The following is a 25,138-nucleotide window of genomic DNA, read 5'->3' as shown; positions in this document are numbered from 1 at the left end:
TCTCACGAAGCGTGTTCACTAGGAGCAGACGAAATGTCAAAAAGTTCCGTTACAGTCCGTAGAAACATGTCAAACGATGTATAGAATCAATCTTTAGGATGTTGTTCAAATAAATCTTCAATAATGTTCCAACCGGAGAATTCCTTTGTCTGTAGAATTGCGATGGAACAGAGCTCGCCCTCATGTGAACGAGCGTCACGAGCTCAAGGCATTCTGCCAGACCTCTGACTCATTCCCCTCTCATTCGCCCTCACTTCACAGTAGAAGCATCAAACAGGTTCTAAAGACTGTTGACATCTAGTGGAAGCCTGTTGACATCTAGGAAGTGCAACATGACCAATATCCCACTGGGTCTTCAATAGGGAATGAGTTGAAAAACGACCAACCTCAGATTTCCCACTTCCTGGTTGGATTTTTTTCTCAGGTTTTTGCCTGCCATATGTGTTCTGTTATACTCACAGACATCATTCAAACGGTTTTAGAAACTTCAGAGTGTTTTCTATCCACATATACTAATAATATGCATATCTTAGCTTCTGGGACTGAGTAGCAGGCAGTTTACTCTGGGCACCTCTGGACAAGAAGATAATAAGAAGCCATAAGAAGATAAAAGACTCATCTATGTATCTGTGCCAATATAGTGTCTGTGACAGCATGGGCAGCGCCATTGAGGCTATCTTCATATTAAAGTAGTAACATTTCTTCTTCACAATTGTCTGAGCCCTTCTGATGACCCGATTGGACATGACTTCAACAGGGTCACCAGTAGGGCTCAGCCAATGAAGTTGGTAGTCCCACCCAGTTGACTACATTCAAATTGTGAAAGTGCATGCAAATGCAGCATTTTGGCCATTAGAGGCCAATATCTTTCTCTCTGTCTGGGCTACAATTGTAGACGGTTGGGTAATTATGCTTTTCACCTGTGAAAGGCTGTTGTGCTGCTAATGAGGGAGTTCTATTAACCTGAGCCGAGGTGCACCGGTCCATGGCCCCTGACATGAATGGATAAAAGCGGTGAGGGCGGAGCACCCTTCTAAAATTGAACAGTAGCCTTACATTTAGGTTTTTGTCCTAACACTACACAGCTGATTCAGATTAACAAAGCTGGATGATTATTTGAATCAGCTTTGTAGGGCTAGGGGAATAAAAAGAAAATGTGCAGCCCTTTGGGGTTCAGGTGACTGAGTGTGGGAAGCCTTTGTCATAGGGTAAAAGTTGCATACCCCTGGGCTGTAGGCTGCACACTGGGTCAAATATCAGGTTCTGTAGCTGTGTATTCTACAATGATTCTTTTCCTTAGCTCAGGGTAAGTAGTAGCAGGCCTAGGAGAGTCTTATGCGATGCAGACATTTGAGTTGTGTTCTTCCTCCTTTTAATCAATCATAATAATTTGTCAAATGCCTTACAGGTTGTTTTGCCTATTGATGGCAGCTGTGGGCATACAAGCACAACAGACACCTTCTATAAGTATGCTCTTTGCAAATATAAGCACTAAGCGTTTGACAAGATTTTAAAAAACTTTTTTTTAACTAACCTTTCCTATTCCAGATGACCTCAACGCTGAATGCCTTGGTAACGTTATTCGTTTGAGTGTCGCTCCTCTTTTTGAAGAGGTTGATGCTGTCTTCAGTGAGTTTGCCTCTTATGATTCTCTTTCTCTCCTTTCATAATTCATGGCTTGATATTGCTTGTCAACTATTGTGTTCACACCATCTCCATCCCTTCCAGATGACACACAAATCATAAACCTGACGCCTGGCCTTGCTACTCAGTGTGGATTCAGCTTTAAATTTGACCCCATGGGGAATGCCATGTTTTTTGCTTCTCTTCAAAACTGCTTTTCCCAAAACATGGTAACCCTAAGAACTGTAGTGTTTGCTTGTACTTCAAATGGACAGTTTGCCTTTCAGTGTCACTGCATTTGCAACTCATACTGTAGCAATGTCATTTTATTTACCTTTGACATGGAGTCATGCTGAGACCAGGCTCTTTTACAGATGAGCCCTGTATACACAAAGATACAAGTCAATATTTGCATCACTAGATGGAAAAATGAAATAATTGGAAACTCATTCTTCAGTAAAAAGGTCCTCAATAAGCCTGAGTTGCCGTAGAGGTGCTAATACATACAATTTAGCGCATGGAGGTTATTAGAAGTCCGGTTCCAGAAACATTGAAGCAGTTTTACTTAACTCTGTGGATATCAAAAGGATCTCCATTGTTAGCCACCCCTTGGTCTGGTATCTCTTACCTCTAAGTTAACGATGACGTAAGGTACAGCAGAAGTTTATGGAGGGCTTTCAGAGGGCCAGCCAACTTTCTGATAGACTGCAGTGATGTGAACTATTGAGCTCTACTCCTGTAGTGTGGCTTCAATACAGTGGCAGCTGCATTCATATAGCCAATTTTGCCACAGTCTATAACTTGCATGAATGTCACCTGAATTTTTTTTTTTGCTATATAATGAAGGCTTTTTTCCCTTCCCCCTTCATTTTAGGATGATAAGATGTTCAGCTTGGTCATGCAGTTCAGGCTGCCAGGAAACCACATGACTGAAGACCCTGTTTATAGAGTGGGCAAAACCTGTAGCTACACCCCCTGGACCTCCCGAGAGATTCTGTGCGACCGCAACTACATGGAGGCAAGTGAGCAGAGCATGCCCCAATGGACATGTTTACAGTCGCGCTTGTCGTACTGCCTGTATAAATGATCTGTCTAGAGCTACAACTGTCCAGTGTTTCATTTCTTCTGCGACACAACGTAGAGGTCTTGACTCTATCTCAATTCCACTCGCCTCTTCAAAATGCACATAGGAGAACTTTAGAGGTGAGGAATTTTGGCCTATTCTCAATGCATTTAAGGAGGCGAGTGGACAGATTGAGAACTGGCCCTTGATTTCCTATTGTATGGGAGGGAGAAAATGCATAGGGAATAATGGCCTTTCTTCTCTAGGTGTCTGTCAGAAGGACTCTTCCAGACATCCAAACCATCCCCAAACAGCCCACTGGGGGCCCGAAAGCAAGGAGCGGCAACTTCCGGAGAGGAGCTGAGGTTTATATATTTCAGTTTCTGTAATTTCACTACAAAATGACAGGATGGCGCTAAACAATGTGCGTTTGTTGACAATTTTGTTTAATTCATGTTTCCATTTCCTGAGACAGGCTGTTGCTTCAGGATACAAAATGACAGCAGTCGTCTTTAGTCCTAGCAAGAATGTCATGAATGTGGATGAGGTCCAAAGAAAGGGCTATGCAATAGCCAACACTCCCACACGGCTGGTGTTAAGAAGCCCTCATAATGCAGAGGAGACATACCTCCAGAATGTAAGCTGACCTCCATGAACTGGGTCATGTTCAGTAGAGCAAACATTTGGAAACGGTGGCCCTACCTGAACTCTGCAACATATTGTTAATACGGTGTGCCCTACTGAACACGGCCCTGGTGTGGTTGCCCCCTGAACAGGTAGCTGGGGTTCCGATGCGGGTGCTCTCAACCTTCTTTGAGCAGAAGTGGCTGGTTACTCGAGTAGATGCCACGGCTGTTTGTCCAACACCAGGTTGAGTGTGAAATAATTTAAGATCCTATAAGCCCAGTTCTTAATTGGCTCCAGACAAGACATTCATGTAGTGTTCAGTTGGGAAAATGTTTTGGGGTGAACTTTTTCCAAATAATGGCACAGTTTTCAGTTGCAAAATGTTCTGTTTTGATGTGCACTTGGCTTCTTGTGTCACTGCAGAGGCAGTGGCCTTTACTCCAGAAGTGATCACCTGGTACATGCCCAAGCACATAGACCCACTTTTCTCCTCTGATGCCTTCACCATGTTGGAGGTGTACATGGGAATTGACGCTAAGAGGCTGGACATTGAGGAAATGGCTGCCAGAAACTACTCGGTTTTAGTCACAGAGGCTCATATTATTGTTGAAATTCCGGTGGGGGCGGTTGGCGGCTACTTCAAGGTCAGCATTGGATGAGTAAAATGTTCCTGTTTAATTTCTAAGTCTTATTTGTAGAGCCCTTTTTACTACAGCAGTTGTCAGTGCTTTGCAGTAACCCTTTGCCATCTCTCATGGGTAAACTCCTAGAAATGTTGTCTTGTGTAAAATGTTTCTTATTGAGCAATTGTCTGCTTAATCAGGCTAATATACAATGGATTGCAAAATTGTGTGAATTTTGCATAAAATTACATTTAAACATACTCTACCGCTTGTCTTTGTAGTTTGTCCTTTAGCCGCTTGAAATTTGAGACCAAATATCCACACTAAAGTATTGTTTACCTGACTTTTTAGGTAGCCGGTAGCTTTGCCACTGTCAACTGAATGCAAGCAACACTCGGCTGCTGTTTACATATTGTGCAAGTGTTTACTTGTCAGTTGCTTTGAAAATGCACACTGCCGGAAATGCAAGTTGACAACCATACACCTACCAGCTCTCTAAAGTCTGGTAACCAATACTTTCCTTTGGATATTGTGTCTTAAATTACGAGTGGCAAAAAGACAAGCGGTAGAATAATTGTATTTAACATTCTGGCTTATAAGGAACATTTATCTGTTTTTGCACTCCACTTGTGTATTACATCACTCGTCTCCCTTACAGAGCCATATTCAGGATGACCAGTACTTTGTCACTTACACCATTGAGCCCATGCTTGAGTTGCTGTGGATCGAGGAGGTCGCACACGAGAACACCAGCTATAAAGTCCTCTTCCCTATCACAACACCTCCGATGGCCAGGCCTCCACAAGTTCGCAACTGTGAGTCTGGTTTAGTTAAATAGTGCCTATGGTAATTTGGGATGCCTGGGTTGTTCATTAGGCACAAAACCGAAGAAAATGTACTGAAACGGGGAGGCAATACCTGGACTTACCCAATAACAAATGTCAATTTTCAACTTCCATTGTACCGCATTTCAAAATGTTTTCCTTTGTTTGCCAATGAACAGACACGCCCTTAGACACAGTTCCTGAGCAGGCAGTGTTTGTGCTTGAGTTGGGGACCTTCAACCTTGATGTGGAGCTGCTGAACATCACCTTTCCCACCATGGTGCTAACTGTTGCAGAGTGCAACGCCAGGGGCTTCAATGTTCAGGAGCAGAGATCCCCGGACAACACCTTGAAGACCTTCAGGATGGAGGTGCCCTTCTCAGACCCGGTGGTCTTTAAGGAGGTGTGTTTCTGTTAAATGCAAAGCCACACGCAGTGATTTGTACATGCCCTAATAAGTGGGCCACCAACAAAATATAAATCATGGCACAAATGTACTTTGTATCCCTCATTTACTCAGTGTTTCCATTATTTTGGCTGTTGTATGCATTTGATTTAGAGGAATGACCTGTTAAAGATAGGGCTGATTACTGCCCCCTTTGGGGTGATTGCGTGCCCATAGTAAACAGAAAAAAATCTGTCAAAAATTGCTAATATATGCATATAAAAATTATTATTGAATAGAAAACACTCTAAAGCTTCTAAAACCGTTTAAATTATGTCTCTATGTAAAGCAGAACTCTCAGGGCACTCATTCTCCCAAACTCTCTTGTCATCATAAAAGTTGGCCCAACTTTGACGTCATCGCCCCCACCCTTCCCAAGCACTTACAGTCCTGGGAACAGTTTCTATCTCTTCAGCGCGATGTCTGCTTTCAATGGGGCTTCTCATTGTGAGAAGGCCAGCTCACGGAGGGTTTTGGAGGGCCAGAAACCTTTCGGTCTTTGCGAGAAAACAGGTTACTCATGCGCCCTGCAAAATGACCTGTTCCAAGAGGTGATGTCTTTGTTCCAAGATTGATTAGAAAGACTCCATGTGTGGTCTGATCGTCCTGAGAATTGCTGTGAAGCTAGATAACATGCTAACGCTGTGTTCTGAACATAGTTTGACAAGTTTAGTCGACATAATATGTAATTTTGACGTTTTGGTGCGCACCCACTTGACTTTTTGGCTGCATTTCAACCGAAATGTGTCGTGTTTGATCACCGAAAGACACAGACTTCCAAACTAAAGCTGTTTTTGGTAAGTATAAACCCTTCCAGGTCTTCTGATGGAAGAACAGCAAAGGTAAGGGAATATTTATGTGTTTATTATGGGTTTCTGTGGACTCCAGTAGAGGAGCCAAAATGCTAATTCCTGAGCCCGACTCATATTATAGCCTAGTGAACGAAATCTGTAACGTTAAAAATAAATGTACAGCGATTGCATTTAGAAGAAGTGTAGCATTCCTATATGTAGAACATGCATATTTATGCTTTGGCCCGTATCCCCAGAAGTGTGACTGTGAGAACATGCATCATTTAGTCTAAGTTTTGTTGTATTCCATGTTAGCTGACGGCATATGGCGGAGCTATCGTCATTTCTCCGGACATTTGAGTAGCATTTTTTTGAACATGCCGTCATTGTAAACAGATTTATGGATATATATAGCATATTATTGAAAAAAACATAAATGTACTGTGTAACATGTTATATTACTGTCATCTGATGAAGATTTCAAAAGGTTAGTGAAATTATTTTTATTTTAATCCTGCGTTTGGTGATTGCATATTTTGTTCAATTTGGCTATGGAAATTAGCTTGGTCTTCGGTGTGTGGTGGTGGTTTGACATAAATATGTGCTATGTTTTAAAGTAAAACATTTTAGAAATCTGACTTGCTGGCTAGATAAACAAGTTGTTTATCTTTCATTTGAGCTATTGGACTTGTTAATGTGTGGAGGTTAAATATTTTTAAGAATATTTTTTGCGTTCCATGCGCCACATTCCAGCTGACGGTGGGAGGGCTGGTTCCCAATTGGGACTCAAGATCCTCAACAGGTTTTTAACTTCACTACAGAGAAGGGCGGAACAAGGTGTCACAACCTTCACTCTTCAGCTGATCTACGGCCTGGTCATCTTTCCAGAGTACGCTCCTTTCTCTCACTCTGCCGTTGTGGACGCTGTACTGCTGGACATTGGTATGCCTCCGGACTACGCCAAACTACTGTTGAATGGTTTCTTCTCGTTAATGATTGCCCTGAAAGTAAATTGGCAGTGAAAGTCCAATTAGCCATACTGTAGGGTTTTCCTATGCGGTCTTTCTACAAAGAAAATGTTAAGCTTTAGAGTATTTGGACCCAGTTGTCCTGTTCCTGATTTGCCAGGTTCATGTTTATTCAGTCCCACTGTAGCAAAACATTTTGCAATCTAAACAAGGGTTTCTTCTTGGACAAGTTCAAGTAGTACCTTCCTGTTTTGTGCTTAATTAATGAACACAACCCTGTTTGTCCTTGTAGTGCCACCCTCAGTCACTGGCAACTGTGATCAGGAGAACTTCCACATCACTGTGGACTACAGGAACCAAGAGCCCTTTTTTGTGGTCTTGGTTGGCAAGCGGCTGCTTGACCATGAGTTTGCTCAACAGTATTTAACAGAGGGCGACACAGACTTCACCATCACGTTGCCCTTCTCTTCGCCGGACGCAGTGTTTGAGGTACGACGCTCTCCCAAAACATGTTAAGCTAAATTGCTGCAGCTAGCCTTGCTTTCCTTACCCTGTATACATGCATACAATATTGGACTAATGAACTCTCCCATTGGTTCACTCGTCCTCTGTCAGGAGCAGACTGGATGTGGCTCTGTTGAATCCTTACAACAACATGACCATCAAATACTTTTCCCTGGCTTGCAGCTTCCTCAAAACGCTGACTGTTTGGTTTTCAAACAATTACTTACGATAAATTGTCATTTAACATGGTTACCAAACCTGGGTTCCTTGCAAATACCGTGAGTCTAAATGGTAGTGCCAGATGGGCATGGTTTGCACTTTTGGTGCTATTCCATTGGTTCCTGTGCTCAGCAAGCTCAATTAAGTGTAACAAATACCCAGGTCTGATGGCTACCTGTCTTTTGCTCCCCCACCTCCAAGAGTGTTTCTCTAAAGGAACGATGACTGCGCTGGCGGTGAAGGTGGAGTCTGCTCCCGGTCTGAACTCCGGTCAGCTGACCCTGAGCGACCCCTCCTGTGGTCCCACCTACAGCGACGATCGCTTCGCCTACTTCCACTTCACTGTGAACTCCTGTGTACCATTGGAATGGAACGTATGCTGCAACAAACTACTCTAAACCGCGTTGTCTGAAAAGCAGCTAAACAATGTCTTCTACTGATGAGAAATAAAGGTCTTCACAACTTTATTCCACCTTTGCTTGTAAAATATATAAATGTTATCTAGTCTAAATAACAGGTTAACTTGTTTTACAATGTGATGCGGTACAAGGGAGCCATGTAAATCTAGTTTAGAAAATATGGTATGCCGTTCACTGCGCCCGTTGCCTGAGATCGTAACTTAGTTTGGCCACTTCAGCATGTGACAAATCGTTTTACTTGTCACGGCGTACACATGACAAGTAGTTTACAGTTAACTAATTAAAAAGCCAGGTGTCACCTCCCCAAATGCAACTGTAGCATGAAAGCTAATCAGAGTTGCAAGATATAGCTCAATCCATTTTTGCCATTGTGATGTGGTCATCTGTGATGCCAGTAGTCCCTCTGGCGGCCCCTGTAGTGGACAATGTGTGACTTTTTTCGGGACAACCCGAAAAGAGGTAGGTCTTGTTTTATGCTTTTCAGACCCTGGCAGACCATAACTAAAGTAATAGGTTCTCGCTCAACATGTCAAAGACCTCTTTGAGGAGCGTCATGTATATGATCATTTACATGTTTCTTCTGGATACACTCTTTGGGTGTAATGTCTTGTTCTAACATGTCAAATAAATTGTTCTATATAAAACGATCCTAACCGTTGGAGCTACCTTAATTGTATCTGATTTGCGTTTAACACCATGTCGTAGGCTTGTCATCTGACGTGTATCAATCAACCCTTTTGTAAGCATGGAACTCTGAACCATCCACCGGAGGGAGATAAGTGTTGCACACCAATTTCCTGTCTAGGACAAACAATGGGTGACGAAACAAAAGCTTTCCAATGTCCAGTAGGATGAACTGACTCAATGTTATAGCAGATGGTGGTTTGCCAAAGTGAGCCCAGCATGGCTGTGGTTGGTCATTTTCAACTGAAATTACAACTTTCCTTGATACCTCTCACTAGCTTGGTTTCCATCCAAATATGGACATTTCTTCTTTAATGATATGCATGGCAATCTCAAATGGGAAGAGCTTGACTTCATCACTACCTGTTTGTGTAAGAAGTGTTGACGAGCTGTCTGTTTTTAAAACGACTAGCACGCAGCTTGGACACCCATGCATTCGCCACAATCTCCAAGTCCGAACTACGGAAGGTACAGAGCCATGAATACTTTGCAATGTATTCCGGATCAGGATAAGATTTACACACCGTACGGAACAGCGGGGACTGGCGAGACACACCCCTTTAAAAGTTGCAAGCTTGCACCGCGGGATGGCTTCATTGATCCAGACCACCACAAGGTGGAGGTTGCGCACTCATTATGCATTTGGGTCCCAAGGCTTTGAGGAATTTTGACGCGAGCCACCCTTGCCTTGTGGCGCTCAACGAAGATTGCTGACAAAACAGATGGAAGTTGTCTTAACGAGTCAAGCAAATGTACAATTTGAGAGGAATGTGTTAATGTAGAGACGCGGCTATATTTTTTTGTAAAAGTTAAATTACGAAAATCGCTATTTAGCAAGTTACCAGATTAGCTAGTGTTAGGAGAATGGATTTGTAATTTGTCTTTCAAGGACTCCTGAGAGCCAAAAACCAGGCTTTTGTCTTGTGAAACAGTGGATGTAAAGAATCTAGCTGGCTAAAGCATTGACTGCACAATTGTGTAAGCTTGCCTTGCAATGCAGCTGAAGTAACATGGCTAGCTATTTACTTGCTTATTGTGTCGGATTAAAAATAACTGTTGCCGATCTGGGTATGGACCCTAAAACGTAAAGTTCTGAACTAATATTCATACCCAAGTCTGGCATTAATGAAGCCTAGAGTAGAATATACCTTTTTATTGTGCCAAGGATGCAAGACATATATATATATATTCAATGTACAGGCTACAATATCAGAATCTCATGTGTGGTATAACTAAAATACGTATATATATACACGTATTTTAGTTATTACCACATGAGATTCTCATATTGTAGCCTGTACATTGAATATATTCACCGATCATGTCCTCTTCCTTGGCAAATAAAGGTGTGGTTCAGGTATGACTGACATTCTTTGTCAGTCATATCAAACGATGCGGTGTCTGCATGTGTATTACAATTATACACCAACATTGTTTACTGCTCCTGGGATATCAATGATTACACATTGTAACTATACAATAGACTAAACATGATTTGATTTGTAATTCATATGCATAGGTCGTTTTTCCTGTATAATTCAAACTCCATTAATCTGAGGACAGAGGATTTCAACCAGTGGAGAATGTGAAACGCTTTATTGAAAGTGCATTTTAATTGTAATATTATAAGAGTTCAATCTTGGCCGTGCAGGTGGGTAGAGCATTGGACTAGTAACCAGAAGAATCCCTGAGCCCCTGAACAAGGCAGTTCCTAGGCCGTCATTCTTATCTGACATGCCTAGTTAAAAGGTAGGCAAATCTGTACTTCAATGCACATGTGGTGTGCATTAGAAGATGAGGTGGGAGGAGAGAGAGCATATGATTCATGAATGACAGTGCTACCCTAATATTCTCTGTTCATCCAAATTGCGCTGTCAGGACTGGATTCCTCTCACATCAACATACCTGCAGAGGAGAGGGCGTGATTAAGCATTTTTAAGCGTTTTTATTCTAACACGGTCATCTTAAATCAGGAGGTGAAATGCAGAACTGACCTTGGATCATTAACTCTGGGATTTCAATGTAAAGCATCTCTTTAATAATACTTCCTGTTGACTCAACCAAGTGACATCTCACCTATGATCAGGCCGTGCCCTCTGTCAGCCAGTTCAGATGTGGGAGGGGTTCAACAAAACAGCTGATATAACCTAGAGGATTTAGGGGGAGAGGGATGACGTGGACACCACAAGTGGCTACAGAGTACTTTAAGCTAAAAACAGACCCGTGAGGACAAACAATAGAAGATAATGCCAATAGGTGTCTGCGTCACATACAGTATCTAATTTCAAAGTGTAGCTGAAAATATAGAGGGCTGTGTTTCTCATCACTCGGTTATTGTTGGACACGTCATTTCCGGTCACATTTCCGGTCACAACTTGCAGGCTTGTTTTCGAGTTGCTGTGCGTTTTGTTGCCAACCTGTTTTGCTACCTGACAACTTTACGGTTTTCACTTTTTAATTACCGTTCATATATTTATTTATTTTTTCCTCAACTTTTTCACTCCGGACGCTTTATCTGGACACGATTCGTCAGGACCTCCAACAGCCGAAGCTAAGACCTGAGCCCTAGGACCTGAGCTCCAGGACTACCTGACATGACTCCTTGCTGTCCCCAGTCCACCTGGCCATGCTGCTGTTCCAGTTTCAACTGACCTGAGCCCTAGGACCATGCCCCAGGACTACCTGACATGATGACTCCTTGCTGTCCCCAGTCCACCTGGCCATGCTGCTGCTCCAGTTTCAACTTCCACCTGACTGTGCTGCTGCTCCAGTTTCAACTTCCACCTGACCGTGCTGCTGCTCCAGTTTCAACTGTTCTGCCTTATTATTATTCAACCATACTGGTCATTTATGAACATTTGAACATCTTGGCCATGTTCTGTTATAATCTCCACCCGGCACAGCCAGAAGAGGACTGGCCACCCCACATAGCCTGGTTCCTCTCTAGGTTTCTTCCTAGGTTTTGGCCTTTCTAGGGAGTTTTTCCTAGCCACCGTGCTTCTACACCTGCATTGCTTGCTGTTTGGGGTTTTAGGCTGGGTTTCTGTACAGCACTTTGAGATATCAGCTGATGTACGAAGGGCTATATAAATAAATTTGATTTGATTTGATGATTGTAAGACTAACCCATGGCTTGGCAGCAACAGATCGTCCAGTGGAAATGTTTGGTGTAAATCTGAAAATTAGCAGCTGACATCTTAAGGGTTTTTTAATTAATGCACGCGAGACATATTCCACAGCGAAAAAGAACACAACAGTTTAATTACCTCTGGTGATGGACACTTTTTGCCAGCAATAAAGCTTCCACGGCCTGGTCCTCACACAGTGAACATCTGGCAATATCTACATGTTCGACCCCCTTGGTCAGCTCTCTCTCAAAGTAAAGAAAACAATAAGTGAGAGATGACCGTTCAATCTAAAGCAGCACGTGTCATTTTTTTAGGATAAGTCAATACAGCCCAGTGCTGCTAACCTGAGATGCCATCTTCGTACATGTCCGCTTTGACTTCCTTTTGTGTCGGTAAAAAAGTGGCTTTCAGAACAATTATTTTTGATTTCGACAAAGACACAACAATTTGACTGAATAACCACACCTTCATACAAACGTGGTACTGTATGCAGAATTCTTCACTAATAACTGAAGACGCTGCCCTATCCTGCCAGCATGCCCACAAGGCCCTATCCTGCCAGCACGCCCACAAGCGAGCCACTCCAGAGCAGAATGATGATGCGTGGAAGATGGAAAGGAATGAGAGGGGAACAGCAATTTGCTGCAAGTTGGGCTAATAGCTGAACAATAGACTATTCAACCTTTACTAAAGAATAGTCTGATAGCTGAGCTAGATGTGAACCCCCCTCACAGACCAGATTTTCCATAACGAACAATGTAATGACTGTTCAAATAAGGTACCTTACACGTTATGTTGGCTGACAATTTGTTAGCTATGCTGTCCTTATGAACCACATAGCATGTCATTGTCATGTGTACCGGTATGTTAGTAGTTGTACATCAAACTTGCCAGTAGATTAACTATAGACTTGATTGTTCTCGTCATTCTTAGTTTAACTACATGGTATAGTCGTTGTGCTTTCGTAAATTCGTTCTGGCTAGCTACAGGCTGGACAATAGAAGGAGTCAAAATTCACCCAAGGCTGAAAAACGGCTTAATAAAAACGTTGACTAAGCTGGAACACTAGCGCGAGCCCATAGCAAATGAATGGAATCGAATGTTCGCAGAGATCGTTTTGACTGAAGTGATGCTTAGGATTCCATTAGAAATCTATCCCGTTTTATTTTACCACAATCTGTTCGCCGGACGAAACTGGAGGAAATAAACTAGTGTAGAAAGTAAACATCCGCACCTCGATGGTGTCAACTGTGCTTATGTCTGCGTAATGAAAAAGTACGGGGAAAAATAACCTTTTCTGGCCTTTTCTGGCCTAGCGATCGATGACAAACGAGCTCGCTGCCCAGATATACATAATTACAAGGAAGAGATTCTCCAGATTTTTAAATGGTGCCTGTGTTAGTTTTACTTCCGTCCCGAACCAGGGACCCTCTTTACAGATAGACAACAGCCACCTTCAAATCATCGTTACCCATCGCTCCCTTGCAGAGCATGGGGAACAACTACTTCAAAGTCTCCTATAGAGCTCAATTTTTATGGAATTGAGAGCGACGCAGACTCTGTCTCAACCCTTAAGGCTTTATTGAACACTCTTCTCATCAGTAGGTCCTATGATTGACTGTAGTCTGGCCCAGGAGTGTGAAGGTGAATGGAACAGCACTGGAGCAACGAACCACCCTTGCTGTCTCTGCCTGGCCAGTTCCCCTCTCTCCACTGGGATTCTCTGCCTCTAACCCTATTACAGGCGCTTAGTCACTGGCTTACTGGTGCTCTTCCATGCCATCCCTGGGAGGGGTGCGTCACTTGAGTGGGTTGAGTCACTGACGGGAACTACCTGTCTGGGTTGGCACCCCCCCTTGGGTTGTGCCGTGGCGGAGATCTTTGTGGACTATACTCGGCCTTGTCTCAGGATGGTATGTTTTTGGTTGAAGATATCCCTCTATTGGTGTGGGGGTTGTGCTTTGGCAAAGTGGGTGGGGTTATATCCTGCCTGTTTGGCCCTGTCCGGTGGTATTGTGGTGTCTCCAGACCCTTCCTGTCTCAGCATCCAGTATTTATGCTGCAATAATTTATCGGGGGCTAGGGTCAGTCTGTTAACCTCTCTGGGATCGTTCGGAACGCTTGCGTTCCACCTCGCCAACTGCCAGTGAAATTGCAGGGCGCCAAATTCACAACCACAAATCTCAATTTAAAATTCCTCAACCATACAAGTATTTTACACCATTTTAAAGATACACTTCTCGTTAATCCAACCAGTGTCCGATTTCAAAAAGGCTTTTTGGCAAAAGCAGAACAGAACATTATGTTAAGTCAGCAACTAGTCACAGAAAGCATTCAGCCATTTTCCAACCAAAGAGGTGTCACAAAAAGCAGAAATATAGATCAACTTAATCACTAACCTTTGACGATTTCATCAGATGACACTCCCAGGACTCAATATTACACAATACATGTATGTTTTGTCCGATCAAGTTCATATTGATGTCCATTCTTCTTGCCAATGTCCAGTCTCTTGACAACAAGGTTGATGAAATCCGAGCAAGGGTAGCATTCCAGAGGGACATCAGAGACTGTAACGTTCTCTGCTTCACGGAAACATGGCTCACTGGAGAGACGCTATCCGAAGCGGTGCAGCCAGCGGGTTTCTCCACGCATCGCGCCGACAGAAACAAACATCTTTCTGGTAAGAAGAGGGGCGGGGGCGTATGTCTTATGGCCAACGTGACATGGTGTGATGAAAGAAACATACAGGAACTCAAATCCTTCTGTTCACCTGATTTAGAATTCCTCACAATCAAATGTAGACCGCATTATCTACCAAGAGAATTCTCTTCGATTATAATCACAGCCGTATATATCCCCCCAAGCAGACACATCGATGGCTCTGAACGAACTTTATTTAACTCTCTGCAAACTGGAAACGATTTATCCGGAGGCTGCATTCATTGTAGCTGGGGATTTTAACAAGGCTAATCTGAAAACAAGACTCCCTAAATTTTATCAGCATATCGATTGCGCAACCAGGGGTGGAAAGACCTTGGATCATTGTTACTCTAACTTCCGCGACGCATATAAGGCCCTGCCCCGCCCCCTTTCGGAAAAGCTGACCACGACTCCATTTTGTTGATCCCTGCCTACAGACAGAAACTAAAACAAGAAGCTCCCACGCTGAGGTCTGTCCAACGCTGGTCCGACCAAGCTGACTCCACACTCCAAGACTGCTTCCATCACGTGGACTGGGAGATGTTTCGTATTGCGTCAGACAACAACATTGACGAATACGCTGATTCGGTGTGCGAGTTCATTAGAACGTGCGTTGAAGATGTCGTTCCCATAGCAACGATTAAAACATTCCCTAACCAGAAACCGTGGATTGATGGCAGCATTCGTGTGAAACTGAAGGCACGAACCACTGCTTTTAATCAGGGCAAGGTGTCTGGTAACATGGCTGAATACAAACAGTGCAGCTATTCCCTCCGCAAGGCTATCAAACAAGCTAAGCGCCAGTACAGAGACAAAGTAGAATCTCAATTCAACGGCTCAGACACAAGAGGTATGTGGCAGGGTCTACAGTCAATCACGGACTACAGGAAGAAACCCAGCCCAGTCACGGACCAGGATGTCTTGCTCCCAGGCAGACTAAATAACTTTTTGCCCGCTTTGAGGACAATACAGTGCCACTGACACGGCCTGCAACGGAAACATGCGGTCTCTCCTTCACTGCAGCCGAAGTGAGTAAGACATTTAAACGTGTTAACCCTCGCAAGGCTGCAGGCCCAGACGGCATCCCCAGCCGCGCCCTCAGAGCATGCGCAGACCAGCTGGCCGGTGTGTTTACGGACATATTCAATCAATCCCTATCCCTATACCTATACCCTATACCAGTGTGCTGTTCCCACATGCTTCAAGACGGCCACCATTGTTCCTGTTCCCAAGAAAGCTAAGGTAACTGAGCTAAACGACTACCGCCCCGTAGCACTCACATCCGTCATCATGAAGTGCTTTGAGAGACTAGTCAAGGACCATATCACCTCCACCCTACCTGACACCCTTGACCCACTCCAATTTGCTTACCGCCCAAATAGGTCCACAGACGATGCAATCTCAACCACACTGCGCACTGCCCTAACCCATCTGGACAAGAGGAATACCTATGTGAGAATGCTGTTCATCGACTACAGCTCGGCATTCAACACCATAGTACCCTCCAAGCTCGTCATCAAGCTCGAGACCCTGGGTCTCGACCCCGCCCTGTGCAACTGGGTACTGGACTTCCTGACGGGCCGCCCCAGGTGGTGAGGGTAGGCAACAACATCTCCTCCCCGCTGATCCTCAACACTGGGGCCCCACAAGGGTGCGTTCTGAGCCCCTCCTGTACTCCCTGTTCACCCACGACTGCGTGGCAATGCACGCCTCCAACTCAATCATCAAGTTTGCGGACGACACAACAGTGGTAGGCTTGATCACCAACAACGACGAGACGGCCTACAGGGAGGAGGTGAGGGCCCTCGGAGTGTGGTGTCAGGAAAATAACCTCACACTCAACGTCAACAAAACTAAGGAGATGATTGTGGACTTCAGGAAACAGCAGAGGGAACACCCCCATCCACATCGATGGAACAGTAGTGGAGAGGGTAGCAAGTTTTAAGTTCCTCGGCATACACATCACAGACAAACTGAATTGGTCCACTCACACAGACAGCATCGTGAGGAAGGCGCAGCAGCGCCTCTTCAACCTCAGGAGGCTGAAGAAATTCGGCTTGTCACCAAAAGCACTCACAAACTTCTACAGATGCACAATCGAGAGCATCCTGGCGGGCTGTATCACCGCCTGGTATGGCAACTGCACCGCCCTCAACCGTAAGGCTCTCCAGAGGGTAGTGAGGTCTGCACAACGCATCACCGGGGGCAAACTACCTGCCCTCCAGGACACCTACACCACCCGATGCTACAGGAAGGCCATAAAGATCATCAAGGACATCAACCACCCGAGCCACTGCCTGTTCACCCCGCTGCCATCCAGAAGGCGAGGTCAGTACAGGTGCATCAAAGCTGGGACCGAGAGACTGAAAAACAGCTTCTATCTCAAGGCCATCAGACTGTTAAACAGCCACCACTAACATTGAGTGGCTACTGCCAACACACTGTCAATGACACTGACTCTACTCCAGCCACTTTAATCATGGGAATTGATGGGAAATGATGTAAATATATCACTAGCCACTTTAAACAATGCTACCTTATATAATGTTACTTACCCTACATTGTTCATCTCATATGCATACGTTGATACTGTACTCTATATCATCGACTGCATCCTTATGTAATACATGTATCACTTGCCACTTTAACTATGCCACTTGGTTTACATACTTATCTCATATGTATATACTGTACTCGATATCATCTACTGTATCTTGCCTATGCTGCTCTGTACCATCACTCATTCATATATCCTTATGTACATATTCTTTATCCCCTTACACTGTATGACAGTAGTTTTTTTTGGAATTGTTAGTTAGATTACTTGCTCGTTATTACTGCATTGTCGGAACTAGAAGCACAAGCATTTCGCTACACTCGCATTAACATCTGCTAACCATGTGTATGTGACAAATAAAATTTGATTTGATTTGATTTGAAACCTCAGTATACATTGGCGCCATGTTCAGAAATGCCTCCAACTTCCAGAGAAATTGCAGAGAGCCACATCAAATAACAGAAATACTCATCATAAACTTTGATGAAAGATACAGGTTTAACATAATTAAAGATTAATTTGTTCTTAATGCAACCGCTGTGTTAAATTTCAAAAAAGCTTTACGGCAAAAGCACAATATTCAATAATCTGAGAACAGCGTTCAGCCACAAAAGCACGCCAAGTTGTGGAGTCAACAAAAGTCATAAATAGCATTATAAATCTTCACTTACCTTCATTTTTCTGGTGTCCTGGTAAATCCCACAAAGGGGCGAATGGAATCATATTGCAAATGTACAAAACATCACGAATCACGACGTGGCCTTATCTCCTAAACGGAAAAGACTTCGAAGACAACTTGGTGAGCATAGGTTTGACATAATGGGCAGTTGACCCCGAACAAGATGGCGTCTAGGCCTCAACGGTTTTTGAGTTATGGCCATTTTTCTGGGATTAAAGGTCCAAAATGAAAATAGAGCAATTTTTCCACATCACGTCAAAGCATAGGAACCTACGGTGTCAATAAAAAAAGAACCAGCCATTTATCTATCGTCATTTAAGAGAAATCGTACAATGTCAAATTGGTGATGTTCAAAAATATATATATATATTTGTTTAAACAGTTAGAGATCCAGTTACAGCATGTTCATACGAATCTTTTTAAAGTGTGCATCGGAGCTCTGCGAGAATTCTGTGATTTTCTGAAATAACACACACTCACTAAACCCTCTGTAAATAAGTCAGTTCTTAACGTGAAGACTTAAAACTCAATTCTATAATTGCCTACCCGAAGGAGGATATGTGTTCACTTTCAGCTTCCTGTGTAAACCGGAAGTGCCTTAAAATGGTGCTGTTTCGAAGGGTTAAAAAGGTCTGATCTTTTCAAAACTTAATGTGTGATTAGTCAACCCTCATGAACTGTAAGTCAGTCATTTCTCCCACAGAGCCTGCAATGGCATTTCCATATTCTCTAGGCCGTGCCGAGTTCAACGAGATGCCCCGCTTGACCGTAGCTCGCTCTGAGTGCAGCGACCGTGAAAAAAGTAGGCCCAAAATGAAGCCTGGCCCTAAATGTCATTTGCTTTTGCGTGACAGTGAGAACCGTTAGGGTGAGAAGCACAATTCGACCTCAGGTACGTTCCTGAGGTCCTCCCGATCTGTGCAAGCCTAACCTTGACCGTGTGGCATTAACCCTTAACAGTTAATCAGGGTTTTTTGATCTCACAGATTACAATGACATCTCCCCATAGGAATACATTGCCTGCTCCTCTAAAGTCAACCTGAACCCTATGTGGGTTATGAATGCCTTCAATGACAGTCCATCAGGACACTATGAGGTCTACCTGTGTCGATTCTAAGCTTCCTGGAGCAACCAGAAGTGGTTAAAATCACCCTAAAAGGGTTTTTCCATACCCAACCAGCAGTTTGTGATAAATAGTGCATTCAACCCTGTGTAAATCGGTCAGTTCTTCACGTACACTTAACTCAGGATTCTGTAAAAGCATACCCCAATCAGGATATGTGTTTACTTGTCGCTTCATGTGCCTTAAATGGTGTCACAGTGGCTGTTTCGAAGGGTTAAAAAGGTCAGATCTTTTCAAAACTTCATATGTGTGATTAGGCAACCCTCATGAACTGTAAATCAGTCATTTCTCCCATAAAATTTCAAAGAAACTAAATCACACACACAGCATGGAAGGAGGGACCTATTCCTGGAGCAACCGGAAGTGATTCAATTCACCCTAATAGTGTTTTGATAAACATAACCTGCAATGATGAAAATCACTGCATTCAACCCTGTGTAGATCAGTCAATTCTTAAGATAAAGACTTTAAACTCAGGATTCTGTAAGAGCCTACCTCAATCAAGACGTGTTTACTTATAGGTGCATTGCGACCGCCTCTGCCCATATAGACGGACCCCAACGTTTCTGTCCGATAGCTCATTTAAGGACCCCGTAGCAAGGTATGGAGAAAAGTGGATTTTCCGCACCAATTAGGGGCTTGCTCGGGCACCAAATTACCTATCGAGCCGAAACTTGGGATTCGGGGTCGCTTCACATAGGCCTAAACATAATGTCATAACTTGACCCGCAGTTAGAATGTAACTACGTGTTTTACGTTTTTATTATGGTTTGAACAGAAGGCGTTGTGAATTTTGGGCCAGCTCTGAAGTATGTGATAGTTGGCTTCTAAACGAGTTGGAAAAAGTGGGTTTGGTGTCAGTTTGGTGTCAGAATGATATCTAATTGACTGATGGATGGTGACTTGCAGGTGACTTTTGTCCATTTGCAATATGTTTAAACAGTGAGGTACCATCACCACCAGTGACATTCTGAAATCAACCCTAACGAGCGATGGAGAAGAACCAGAATCACTGCCCAGCCATTCGAGTTCATCGGGCCAGTCAATTTCGCATTCCTGCAAGGTTTTTGAGCATGCCAAATTCGTGATGGTAAATGCCCATTGAAACATATTGCAAATGCACGTGCATTTTCAGTATGATTCAACAGTGAAAAAAACACAACCAAATGGACATGATGAAATCAACACAACGAGTGATGGAGAGGAAGCACTATCACTGCCCGGCCATCCTGATGCACGAGTTCCTCAGGCCAGTAAATTTTGCATTTCTGCAGTATTTTTGAGCATGTCCAAGATGGCGTAGCAGTCAGACGTCGTGTCCCTTGTATATATTCGTTCTTTTACATATTTTTCTTCGCATATCTTTTAAAACATTTTTCTAAACCTCCATCTAAATACTCTCCAGCAACCCGCCTCACCCAATGTAGCGTGGATCTGCTTTTTTTTCTTCTAAAGTATTTAAATTTACTTCGGATCCGGAACCCCTCAACTGAAGCTAGACAGCTAACTACCAGCTATCAGTCAGCATACCATTGCTGGCGGTCATCAGCTAACCTTTAGCTAGGAAAGCTTTCGCCAGTTCGAACAACACGACTCTAACCAGAGCATAACGGACCTATCATTTTTATCCCCGGATTCCCACCGCAAACGGAACTTTTTCATCTGGATCTTCACAACTAGCTAACCGCAAGCCCGGATGACTATTCCTGGCTAGCGTTTCCATGCACTTAGCTTGAAGCTAGCACCGAAGCATACTCCTGGGCTACAATATCCGGACCCACGACCGGTCTATCGATGTCACCGCATGACGAGGCATAAACAGACTTAACCCCCATCGCGCCGTCCCCCAAAGGCTAACTTTCTAGCCCTTGCTATCTGCTTGCTTGCTAATTCGCCCTGCTAACTGCTAGCTTGTTTAGCCCCGGCCTACTAACTGTTAGCTTGTTAGCACAGGCCTGCTAACTGTCTGAATCGCCGCGTCCCCAGCCAGCCCATCCACTCACTGGACCCATATTTTCAATCTCTTTTCGATTTTTAATTCGATTATACCTTCCGGTAACCTGCCTCACCCAATGTGATACGGAATCGCTATTATTTTAAATTTTTAGAACACATTCAAGAACATCCAGAAGCCAACCAGCTAACTAGCTAACAAGCTATTTAGTCATTGTTAGCCACTGCTAGCGGCTTTTACCTTCTGCACAGCCAGACACTTTTTTTTTAGCCTGGATAATACTTGCCAGTCTAGCTTCCCTGTCCCATCCACCGCTGCCCCCTGGACACTGTGATCACTTGGCTACATAGCTGATGCCTGCTGGACTGTCCATTAATCACGGTACTCCATTCTGTTTTTGTTTGTTTTATCAGTCGGCCCCAGCCGCACTCAGGCTGTGTGTGTAGTTAATCCGACCCTCTCTGCCTAGTCAACGCCATTTTACCTGCTGTTGTGCTAGCTGATTAGCTGTTGTCTCACCTACTGGTTTAGCTAGCTCTCCCAATCAACACCTGTGATTACTGTATGTCTCTCTCAAATGTCAATATGCCTTGTATACTTGTATAATTATCATTGTTTTAGTTTACATTGGAGCCCCTAGTGCCACTCTTCATACCTCCTTTGGCCCACCTCACCCATTACAACCAGCATGTCCAGAGATAGAACCTCTCTTATCACCCAGTGCCTGGGCTTACCTCCGCTGTACCCACACCCCAACATACCCCTGTCTGCGCATTATGCCCTGAATATATTCTACCATACCCAGAAATCTGCTCCTTTTATTCTTTGTCCCCAACGCTCTAGGCGACCAGTTTTGATAGCCTTTAGCCGCACCCTCATACTACTCCTCCTCTGTTCCGTGGGTGATGTGGAGGTAAACCCAGGCCCTGCATGTCCCCAGGCACCCTCATTTGTTGACTTCTGTGATCGAAAAAGCCTTGGTTTCATGCATGTCAACATCAGAAGCCTCCTCCCTAAGTTTGTTTTACTCACTGCTTTAGCACACTCTGCTAACCCTGATGTCCTTGCCGTGTCTGAATCCTGGCTCAGGAAGGCCACCAACAATTATGAGATTTCCATACCCAACTATATAACATTTTCCGTCAAGATAGAACTGCCAAAGGGGGAGGAGTTAGCCTGCAAAGTAATGTCATACTGTCACGCCCTGGTCTTAGTATTTTGTGTTTTTCTTATTTATATGGTCAGGCCAGGGTGTGACATGGGTTTATTTTGTGTTGTGTTTATGTATAGGGGTTTTTCGTCGGTATTGGGATTGTGGCTGAGTAGGGGTGTCTAGCATAGTCTATGGCTGCCTGTGGCGGTTCTCAATCAGAGTCAGGTGATTCTCGTGGTCTCTGATTGGGAACCATATTTAGGTAGCCTGGGTTTCACTGTGTGTTTTGTGGGTGATTGTTCCTGTCTCAGTGTGTTTGTATTCACTAGATAGGCTGTATAGGTTTTCACGTTCCATTTCTTGTATTTGTTGTGTTTTTTTCATTCATTAAACATGTATCGAACTAACCACGCTGCATTTTGGTCCGACTCTCCTTCGACGGAAGAAAGCCGTTACACATTTCCAGGTCCATACCCAAACAGTTCGAACTACTAATTTGAAAAATGACTCTCTCCAGAAATAAGTCTCTCACTGTTGCCACCTGCTCCCCCCCTCAGCTCCCAGCTGTGCCCTGGACACCATTTGTGAATTGATTGCCCCCCATCTAGCTTCAGTTTGTTCTGTTAGGTGACCTAAACTGGGATATGCTTAATACCCCGGCAGTCCTACAATCTAAGCTATATGCCCTCAATCTCACACAAATCATCAAGGAACCCACCAGGTACAACCCTAAATCTGTAAACAAGGGCACCCTCATAGACATCATCCTGACCAACTGGCCCTCCAAATACACCTCCGCTGTCTTCAACCAGGATCTCAGCGATCACTGCCTCATTGCCTGTATCCGCTACGGATCCGCAGTCAAACGACCACCCCTAATCACTGTCAAACGCTCCCTAAAACACTTCTGTGAGCAGGCCTTTCTAATCGACCTGGCCCGGGTATCCTGGAAGGACATTGACCTCATCCCGTCAGTTCAGGATGCCAGGTTATTCTTTAAAAGTAACTTCCTCACCATTTTAGATAAGCATGCTCCGTTTAAAAAATGCAGAACTAAGAACAGATATAGCCCTTGGTTCACTCCAGACCTGACTGCCCTCGACCAGCACAAAAACATCCTGTGGCGGACTGCAATAGCATCGAATAGTCCCCGCGATATGCAACTGTTCAGGGAAGTCAGGAACGGCCAGCTTCTTCAGGCAGAAATTTGCATCCTGTAGCTCTAACTCCAAAAAGTTCTGGGACACTGAAGTCCATGGAGAACAAGAGCACCTCCTCCCAGCTGCCCACTGCACTGAGGCTAGGTAACACGGTCACCACCGATAAATCCATGATTATCGAAAACTTCAACAAGCATTTATCAACGGCTGGCCATGCCTTCCTCCTGGCTACTCCAACCTCGGCCAACAGCTCCGCCCCCCCGCCCCGCAGCTACTCGCCCAAGCCTCTCCAGGTTCTCCTTTACCCAAATCCAGATAGAAGATGTTCTGAAAGAGCTGCAAAACCTGGACCCGTACAAATCAGCTGGGCTTGACAATCTGGACCCTCTATTTCTGAAACTATCCGCCGCCATTGTCGCAACCCCTATTACCAGCCTGTTCAACCTCTTTCATATCGTCTGAGATCCCCAAGGATTGGAAAGCTGCCGCAGTCATCCCCCTCTTCAAAGGGGGAGACACCCTGGACCCAAACTGGTACAGACCTATATCCATCCTGCCCTGCCGATCTAAGGTCTTCGAAAGCCAAGTCAACAAACAGGTCACTGACCATCTCGAATCTACCGTACCTTCTCTGCTGTGCAATCTGGTTTCCGAGCCGGTCACGGGTGCACCTCAGCCACGCTCAAGGTACTAAACGATATCATAACCGCCATCGATAAAAGACAGTACTGTGCAGCCGTCTTCATCGACCTTGCCAAGGCTTTTGACTCTGTCAATCACCATATTCTTATCGGCAGACTCAGTAGCCTCGGTTTTTCTGATGACTGCCTTGCCTGGTTCACCAACTACTTTGCAGATAGAGTTCAGTGTGTCAAATCGGAGGGCATGCTGTCCGGTCCTCTGGCAGTCTCTATGGGGGTGCCACAGGGTTCAATTCTCGGACCGACTCTTTTCTCTGTATATATCAATGATGTTGCTCTTGCTGCGGGTGACACCCTGATCCACCTCTACGCAGACGACACCATTCTGTATACTTCCGGCCCGTCCTTGGACACTGTGCTATCTAACCTCCAAACGAGCTTCAATGCCATACAACACTTCTTCCGTGGCTTCCAATTGCTCTTAAACGCTAGTAAAACCAAATGCATGCTTTTCAACCGTTCGCTGCCTGTACCCGCACGCCCGACTAGCATCACCACCCTGGATGGTTCCGACCTAGAATATGTGGACATTTATAAGTACCTAGGTGTCTGGCTAGACTGTAAACTCTCCTTCCAGGCTCATATCAAACATCTGCAATCTAAAATCAAATCTAGAGTTGGCTTTCTATTCCGCAACAAAGCCTCCTTCACTCACGCCGCCAAACTTACCCTAGTAAAACTGACTATCCTACTGATCGTCGACTTCGGCGATGTCATCTACAAAATAGCTTCCAACACTCTACTCAGCAAACTGGATGCAGTTTATCACAGTGCCATCCGTTTTGTTACTAAAGCACCTTATACCACCCACCACTGCGACCTGTATGCTCTAGTCGGCTGGCCCTCGCTACATATTCGTCGCCAGACCCACTGACTCCAGGTCATCTACAAGTCCATGCTAGGTAAAGCTCTGTCTTATCTCAGTTCACTGGTCACGATGGCAACACCCACCCGTAGTACGTGCTCCAGCAGGTGTATCTCACTGATCGTCCCTAAAGCCAACACCGCATTTGGCCGCCTTTCGTTCCAGTTCTCTGCTGCCTGTGACTGGAACGAATTGCAAAAATCGCTGAAGTTGGAGACGTATCTCCCTCACCAACTTCAAACATCTGCTAACCGATCGCTGTACATAGTCTATCGGTAAATAGCCCATCCAATTTTACCTACCTCATTCCCATACTGTTTATATT

The 25,138-nt window shown here is 44.4% G+C and overlaps 1 protein-coding gene across 1 annotated transcript; it reads left to right on the top strand.

The window, feature by feature from the left end:
- Positions 1 to 1,164: 1,164 nt before the first annotated feature.
- On the top strand, positions 1,165 to 8,085 carry LOC112224047. The gene is made up of 15 exons (XM_042302808.1): positions 1,165 to 1,306; positions 1,409 to 1,467; positions 1,549 to 1,629; positions 1,729 to 1,853; positions 2,498 to 2,641; positions 2,953 to 3,051; positions 3,162 to 3,323; positions 3,463 to 3,556; positions 3,737 to 3,957; positions 4,595 to 4,751; positions 4,940 to 5,163; positions 6,818 to 6,938; positions 7,257 to 7,475; positions 7,549 to 7,670; positions 7,891 to 8,085. The coding sequence occupies exons 1-15, from the start codon at positions 1,284 to 1,286 to the stop codon at positions 8,083 to 8,085; spliced, it is 2,046 nt and encodes a 681-aa protein (XP_042158742.1). The 5' UTR covers positions 1,165 to 1,283.
- The last annotated feature ends 17,053 nt before the right edge of the window (positions 8,086 to 25,138 follow it).

Source organism: Oncorhynchus tshawytscha, linkage group LG20 (assembly GCF_018296145.1).
Source record: "Oncorhynchus tshawytscha isolate Ot180627B linkage group LG20, Otsh_v2.0, whole genome shotgun sequence".
Lineage (NCBI taxonomy): Eukaryota > Metazoa > Chordata > Actinopteri > Salmoniformes > Salmonidae > Oncorhynchus > Oncorhynchus tshawytscha.
This window is presented reverse-complemented; position numbering and strand designations above follow the sequence as displayed.